Source organism: Plectropomus leopardus, chromosome 15 (genome assembly GCF_008729295.1).
Source record: "Plectropomus leopardus isolate mb chromosome 15, YSFRI_Pleo_2.0, whole genome shotgun sequence".
In the NCBI taxonomy this organism is placed as follows: Eukaryota; Metazoa; Chordata; class Actinopteri; order Perciformes; family Serranidae; genus Plectropomus; species Plectropomus leopardus.
Window position 1 is genome coordinate 2,812,686 of NC_056477.1, and position 8,702 is coordinate 2,821,387.

Genomic DNA, 8,702 nt, shown 5'->3' on the forward strand with positions numbered 1-8,702 from the left:
GACACAAGATTAAATTGATTGAAATTGGTGATCGAAGGTCAAAGGTCAAGGTTACTGTGCCCTTCTAAGCATGTTTTTGGCTAAAACGTAAGAATTCATATATTAATCATGACAAAATTTCACACAAATGTTAATAAGGATAAAATGAATTTAAAAGAGTTTTAAAATCGCTGTCTGTTTTGTTAAATTCCTGAAACTCTGGATCCCTGCAGACAATTGCAGTGTTTTTAAAGTAAAGTATAATTTATTTTAAATAAAAGGACGTGCAGTAAATGAGTCTGTAAGCCATGCATGACTCACACTAACTCCCACTAACTGAGCTTTTCTTGTCTCTTTCAGCCAATCTTCCTAAACGAAGTGTTAGTGAAGCTGCCGACAGACCCGTCAGGAGACGAACCTCTGTTCCACATCTCCCACATAGACCGAGTTTACACGCTCAGAGCCGAGAGCATCAATGAACGGTAACGCAAACACATGATGAATACTGTGCTTTCTTTACAGCCCGTCTTATTTCTTAGCTTTAGCCATCATCACTTACATTTGTGAAAATATTTGACTGAAATGACAATAAACTTCCAGCTTTAGTGCAGACTGATGTACTGTCTGCGGCCTCAAAATGTCTCTTTTCGTTTGTTTGTGTGTGTTCATGCAGGACGGCGTGGGTTCAGAAAATTAAGGCAGCTTCAGAGCTCTTCATCGAGACAGAGAAGAAGAAGAGAGAGAAGGCGTATTTAGGTATCTCCTTTTTCTTCCCTTCATCCTGGATGTTTTGTCGAAGGCAAACGAAAGACATTTACTGATTTTGATGTAATGTTCTTTGTCTCAGTGCGTTCTCAGAGGGCCACAGGTATCGGCAGACTGATGGTCAACATTGTGGAGGGAATCGAGCTCAAACCCTGTCGCTCCCATGGTACGTGCACGCGACTTTTACCAAAGTATTAAAAAAAGAGCAAAGGTTTGAATTATTTGTGGTACATTTGTAAAAATATAATATAAAATATATAAAAAAGATATTCCAACTTATCTGAAGTAGCAACAGTTTGTGGTCTACTGGTAAAAAAAACAAAAAGAGAGACGTTACAAATATAAATAAATATATATAAATATCTGCTTGTCTTAATTTCCAGGAAAAAGTAACCCGTACTGTGAGGTGACCATGGGTTCACAGTGCCATATCACGAAAACATTACAGGTATGACTTTTGTTACGTTTACCTTGAGGCAGAAAGCGCCATATCCTGCCGTCCATTTTACTTTTTTATTTTTTAGTATTTTTATAGTCTGTATTTGGTGTTTTTTTATTATTGTATCAAAATGATTTTTCTCATACATTTGTGCAATACGATTGGATTAACTTGTCACGTATAATCCTTTCATGTATGTATATAGCCCTTTATCTGGTTTATATTTTTATTTATGTCACTCCATCCTAACCATCATCATATTTTACATCCCACTGCCCATTTTATCTTATATTATCTTTATTCTGATCTATATCCTATATTTGTCTTATTTTATCTATTTTAATCTATTCCATTTTTATTTGTACTTTATTTATCAACATCTTATTTTATCTTTATTTTTATTGTATTCATTTTTTATCTTATTTTATTTACATTTTTGTCCATTTACTATTAGGTTTTATTTTATCTTATCTTTATTTATCTTACATATGACCGAGGCGGTCAAACTAAACCAAACTTAAGTTACTGTAGAGATATTTCGGAGGATTTATTGTTTGTCTTCCAACACTTACTCTGTGCGCCTCCTTTAGAGACTGATAAGCCAGCGCTCTTATTATTTATTAAGTGTTACATACAAATCAAGAGATGATCTAAGTCATAGAGAAGAGTCTGTTTTTGGTGAAACAGTTAGGTCTTATTAGAAATTAAACTTTAAAGGTATATATATATATATATATATATATATATACGGATTTACTGTCCAATTCAACTTTGAGCTGACTGTGGATCCGATCATTCATTTCACTGCTGTTCTCTCTGTGTGTGTGTGTGTGTGTGTGTGTGTGTGTGTGTGCGTGCGTGCGTGTGTGTGTGTGCGTGTGTGTGTGTGTGCGTGCGTGCGTGTGTGTGCGTGTGTGTGTGTAGGACACATTGAATCCGAAGTGGAACTCCAATTGTCAGTTTTTTATAAAGGACCTTGAACAGGACGTCCTCTGTGTCACTGTGTTTGAGCGAGACCAGTTCTCGCCTGACGGTCAGTCGTAATCACACACTGCTTTTTAAAAGATAAATGCAGCAGAGATAAATGGCTTTTTTTTACATTTTCATCGCACGCTCTGTCCTCGACTTCCTCCCCGCAGACTTCCTGGGCAGGACGGAGATCCGGTTGGCTGAAATAAAGAAGGACCAGGGCTCTAAAGGACCAATCACCAAACGGCTGCTGCTCCACGAGGTTCCCACGGGAGAGATCGTTGTCAGGCTGGACCTCCAGCTGTTTGAGGAACCGTAAAATACCTGGACAGGATCATACGGGGCTGGACTCAACCAGACAGGAATAGTATTATGAGGACCAGATAGCTGGGCTGGATTAGACTGGATTCTCTCAGTTTCGTCTGGTTTAGTTTCTTACTGGCTGATAATATTTCAGGAGATTGGCACATTCAGCTGAGAAAAATTATCAGTGTTCACCATTTTCTTTTTTAATTGAATGAAAAAACTGGATAATAAGTGGTGCTCCGACACCAATTCAACGTGCTAAAAAAAAAAAAAAGAAAAAAAAGCCAACATGGGCCAGCAGTGCCACACCGCAAAATCTAGAGCGACAGGCGCTCACCAACAACCCGACACTGACCAGCGGCCGTCCGTTGATCCGGTGTATCGATGCACATACATGCATTTTAAACACTGCAGCAGTCTGAGCACAGACAGCAGGGGACAGTGGGACAAACTGTCCTTAATTCGGTTTTAACCAGTCTGCAAAAATATAATAATCATGATAATAATAATAATAATAATAATAATAATAATAATAATAATAATAATCTTTATTTATACAGCACCTTTAGTACACAAAATGCTGCTCAAAGTGCTTAACATGCAGAAGTGCTCAAATTTAAAACCAAACAAATATATAGAAATATATTCTTTCAAATATGACAATGAATAAAATAAAATAATTATACAGCACATTGATACTGTAACTGTGGAAATTTGCTGCAGACAGGCCAAGACATTTTAAACAACAAAAGTCAAAACAGTAAAAGCGCAGAAAAAAGAAGCATAAAACAAGTGTATAAGAAATAAAAACCATAATATGCAATAAAAATAAATAGAGGGTGGAGTTTCTATCATTTCTAGTTGTTTTGCACCACATTCATCTGAGCTGAGAAGATACATTTTAAACATATTATCTCAGTGTCAGACTACTATCAGTTTTTAAAATCATATTCCACGTAGCACTGGAGGTCTTCAGGTCCTCATAAATCACTGAACCTCTTAAACCCTTCAAGTCTTACATGCATTATTACAACTTTATTTAAACTGTTTTTTTATTAAATTTCTTGAAGTGATGCTTTTCTGCTTTAAAATGGCAGATTGGTTCTATAGTGGGAGAACAAGCTGCTCTCATAACGGACTCAGAGAAAGACGACAAGTGTCCGTTACTATTCCTGTCCAGTCGACGTCTGTCCTCATTTAATCTGGTCCAAAACAGTATTTAGTCCAATCTGGTTCAATCCAGTCCAGTCTTTACGGTTTCTCTTGCTCTGCTTCATCAGACAGTCTGACAGACACTCCAGTGACAATCCCAGCCCTCCTTCTGAGTCCCATCAAGCCCCTGTGTGTGTGTGTGTGTGTGTGTGTGTGTGTGTGTGTGTGTGTGTGTGTGTGTGTGTGTGTGTGTGTGTGTGTGAGAGACACGGCTGGTGTGAATGACTGTATGATTGTGAAGGTGGACAGGCTAATTAAAGGTACGGCTCATTGTACTTTTTTTTTATTTTTTACGTCAAGTCTTAAACCTCTCAGAGTGCCGGACTCGTCAGGCTGTCGGCTGTGAGGCGGCTGCGTGTGAAGGGACTTTGCTGTTTTAAATTTTGGTCGGTTCTGACCTTCGCTGAACACTTGCCATGTTATCTCAGAAAAACAAATGTACAGGTTTAATGAGAATCTTAATGCTAATAAGCTTAAATTTATAGAAAGATTTTAGCCTAATCTATGACAAGTGTCCAGTGTAAATAAATATCACGACGTCCCGTTTACGCGTGTCGATTATAAAGATGCTGATAATAACGTGGCTGAATCAGGCTCACAGGGAACAGGTGACAGCTAACTTAATTTGAGGTACTGTAAAGAATGTCTTCATTTGTTTTTTCGTGATGCACACGGGGGTCGTGGTTTTAGGGGATTTCCGCCAAACCTTTGTTGTTGCTGCTGTGTGGAGCTGTCACAGTGGCCGTCACTATGCAGGGGAGGAAAAACCCTGAGAGAGTCGCGGGGCCCGGAGCTGGACGGGGGGCCCCTCAAACACGCTAGATACTGCAGACACGTGTTTTATAGGAACAGACTTTTAGATCATTTACACACTCTAACCCTGAGGAAGTTCAGTGTCAAAAAAATAATGATTTTACTGTGCGACGGCACTCCCAGCACTTTGAAAACACAAACACTGTCGCTGATATTAGAGCAGAACGCGATGCGACTGAGCGGCGTTACACAGTGGCCATTTTGAATAGTCAGAGAGGGAAACTAGAAAACATTTAACATAAAATGTTCCTAAATATACTGTATGTTTCTTTTAATGACACAGTTTTTTTTTTGTTTTTAATAATCACTGTACTTCTAAGCAAACATTATTCAAACAGGGAAAGGGTAGATTATATTGAGCGGTGGATTAATTCACGTTTGGTGCTGTAGTGAGTATTTGGGGAAGCAGGACGGTGTATGACCTTGTTTATACCTGGTCTTAAAATGAGTTTTGGGCAGCTCTCAATACAAGTGTAAACCAGTGCGCATTTTGATCTGATCACTCAAACCGCCTGCCGAGGGGTCCTTGGACGCTTTTGACCACATATCCTCCGTAGTGTAAACGTTAATGTATCCTCATGCGTCCCTCCTGAGGACTGAATATAAATATGGACAATGCATCGCCATTTACTCCCCCTGTACAAAAATGAATAAAAAATAATTAGGGCTGGACCCAAATATTTGGCTATTTGAGTATTCGTTAATGGGACACACAGTGACAGAAATGATCATTTTACCCAACGGTTATTAAAGTGTTTATTGACTACGTAGAGTCATTCCCGTGTTGTGTTCAGCGCAGAGACGCAAACACGTGAGCCGCCCTTACTTACCATTTCAGACGCGCAATGAAATTTAACAGACTAATTTTGAACACAGGTTGTTATACTGATAACTGTCCGAGTTTTTTTATTTTATTTGACAAACTGTTAAGTGTCACAACCGCTGACAAGCAGCTGGAGGCACACCGGGCTCTCTCACCTGACGCTGAAGCTCCGCGCCGCACTGGATCTCGCCTGAGACGCTGGTCACTCTCGCTCTTTATATTCAGTCTGTGTTGAAAACAGAAACTCGATAACATTTAACATAAAAAATAGCTCGTGCATACATTTCGTTTTTTAAAATATCTAAGCAAGCTTAAAGAAAAAGAGAAGCTGAGCCCTTCCATTGGTTTTTTGATTATGGCAGAAAAGCTCTGTGGCAAAAAAAAAAAAGTTTATGATACTCACATGTTTTGTTTAGCAATATAATCTTCACAAATGAACACCACTTTTAGGATTTTTGAGGCCTAAATGCAATCACCACAAGTGAAAAGCTAATGTTGGCTATAACCGAACTACATGATTTAATGTCAACACAACTACGCTGTTAAGTCAATGCGACTCAGTTTGATGACGTTCTGTAGTCTCATTTAACCACATTTAACCACATTTAACATTTAACCACAAAGCACTGAACTTTTTTTAGACACATTAAAGCTCCAAAGTTCACAGCCGGGTATTTAATGACATATTTTATGGCGCAGAACAAGACATTAAAGTCTCTTAAGCTTGTTTAAACCACAGTCCTTATTTCAGATATAACCAAAAAGCAGTTCAACCTGTTGACTTTGTTTTGAGGCAACTGGGAGCGCAAAATTTTAAACTAATTTCTGGCATTTTGGACTCATTCCTGCACCTCTATAGGGTTTTGTAATTGTTCAGAAAGGTGGAGTATTTTAAAAAATAACTTTCATTGTGTCAACTTATGCAAGAGAACATACAAAATTAAAGGTTGCAAAAAAAGATTTTTTTTGTTTTAAATAATGAAATAGTATTGTCACCTGTTTATTTATTTTTCTTGCTATTATTTAAAAGGGCAACAAATTTAACCTCCTAATGTTGAAACATATCACACACAATTTTCTTTTTAAAAAACAAACAAACTCAGGATTTACTTTGAAGGCAGCGTTAATCTTTCCGCGAGTGTTCAAAATGGCCGCTGCATTAGCTAACACTGTCAGTGCGCTCGCTCAGCAGACTCGTAGACACGTTAGTACGCTCGCTACTCGGCCAGTTAGCAAACTTAGTTAGTTAGTTTAATTTAATGCCACGTTTACTGAATTACCACTGAGACAACCGATAGTTACCTTAGTGACCAGCCACTGTCCAATCAGAAGTCAGCGAGGCTCAGCCGGTTGCAGCAGCTCGACTGTGGAGGAACGTGAATGTTTGTGTTTCCCCAGACTGATGATGATGATGATGATGATGAAGAATGATGATGAATTTGTCTTAATATCCCCCTCCCCCCTCCACACTGAAACGAATCCAGTTTGAACCCGTTCTTACTGTCGACCTTCCAGGTTGTGTATAATACTACTGCTATCTGAGAGTTAATATATGAGCGCTACGGGGGGCGATAGAGAGCCTGCTGTTAATTATCACTGTAGAAGATGATGTACGTTGTTGTCTTTCAATGTTCAGAATAAACTTCAGTTGGACCAAGACTGCAGCACTTTGTAATATTATTTTTTCTGGCAAAAAAGAGACTTCAGACTTCTTAAAATCCTTTAAAGACAACGACTTTAAGAGGAAAAGTTCTCTCATTCTCTTGTTGAACTTCATGAAAATATTTACACATGCAAAAAGATAAAATAAAAAAAGATGGAGAACCATTAAAAAAAAAAAATTGGAACCACTAAAAAAAAGTGAACCATTGAGAAACATGAAAAAACATTCAAACTTTTTAGAGTTTGTTTTGTTTTGCTTGACATGATAGCTAAAAGCATGATAGCCAATTTATGCACTGATTTAGTTATTTTTGCATGTTAAAAGTTGCAAGTAAAAATCAAGCAAAGGACATCCAAATAAGGTCTTTTTTTTCCCTTTTTCTGTTTTCTATTGTTACTTAAATGATGCAAATAAACATTTTAAAATCAAAGATATGTAAAGCAAAAAAAAAAGAAACAAAAATAAACAAATGAAGTATTTTTTCAACATCTTCAGAAAGACTTCAAGGAAGATGTTACTACTGAGTGATTTTTTAAAAAGCTGACAGAATAAAGAGTAGGAATGACCATGAAATAAATAAACCAAAAAAAAAAGGATAAATACATACATAAATCTAATTTTAGAAAATAATCGTTGTTCTCTAGTCTATATCATTTAACTTCAGCCTGATGACGTTGACGTTTCAGTTATTCACCAGTTCAGATCAACATGTTTTGCTTTTTAGTCTCTTTGTACGTTTAAACACTGCAAAAGCAGCTAAGAAGCGCTGAGTATTTCTGCTCTTGTTTCAGTTTTCAACCAGGATCAACAGTGAGTGACATGGCATGTGAAGCCTGCAGCACACATGGCCTAAAAAGGACGCTCACAAAGGTTGCATTAAGCTGCAGCAGTTTGGGAACAGACTATTAACTGAAAAATCAGTGTAGCAGTGCATGGAGCCCAGAACATACTCCTGTCCCATCTCTGTCAGTTTAGTGTCAGAATACTTTCTGTCAGAAAGGGTTAAATGTGTAGAAGTGTTACTGCTCCAGCTCTGTTGTGCTGGCACATGTAGTAAAAGGGGGGCGTTGTCTTCATTTCAGTCTGTCTTCTGCGTCAAGAAAGACAAATTTAACCACAAAAACGCCGGGAAATAGTCAGAACTTCCTTCAAAATAAAAGTATCCTCACTGGCGTCTATCACTGGCTCTACAGTTGTGGAATATGTGTGTTTTCTAAAGTACTGTGAATTAGGAAAAAATAAATATTCAGTGACCAAATAAATAAACAAATTGTTTTTTTAAATTTATATAAACTAGTTTATATTTGGATGTTTTTCTGGTGTAACAATAATGTTTGAACATTTTTCTGGTGTAACAATAATAAGAAAAATAATAAGAATAACAACAACGTTATTTATATTGCACCTTTTAAAACAAAGTTAGAGGGTACTATACAATGAGACAAATCATGTACAAGAGTGGAGCAAAATAAAATACTTAAAGTAACAATAAATGTCATCAGTTAAACAGAAAAATAATGATCAAAATTGAAAATTTTAATATAACATACAGGAATATACGAATAAAGACAGTCAAAAAAAATAAAAGCAAAGGAGTAAAAAATATAATTGAAAAAATAACAATAGACTCAATAATACCGGTTGTTGTTGATGCTTTTATTTTGATAATAGTGGCCGGAAACGCGTTCTTCTTCTTCTGTGGTGCTTTACACGTGTCTTTGGAGGCGTTAGGT

The 8,702-nt window shown here is 37.2% G+C and overlaps 1 protein-coding gene across 1 annotated transcript in view; it reads left to right on the forward strand.

The window, feature by feature from the left end:
- The window catches only part of itsn1 (intersectin 1 (SH3 domain protein)), a 53,395-nt gene extending 50,890 nt beyond the window's left edge, over positions 1-2,505 (forward strand). The window contains exons 40-45 of the mRNA XM_042501981.1: positions 340-461; positions 653-735; positions 827-910; positions 1,128-1,192; positions 2,108-2,216; positions 2,323-2,505. Of these exons, the coding sequence (XP_042357915.1) occupies positions 340-461; positions 653-735; positions 827-910; positions 1,128-1,192; positions 2,108-2,216; positions 2,323-2,471 (612 nt within the window). The 3' untranslated portion in view covers positions 2,472-2,505. The remainder of the gene's footprint in view (positions 1-339; positions 462-652; positions 736-826; positions 911-1,127; positions 1,193-2,107; positions 2,217-2,322) is intronic.
- The last annotated feature ends 6,197 nt before the right edge of the window (positions 2,506-8,702 follow it).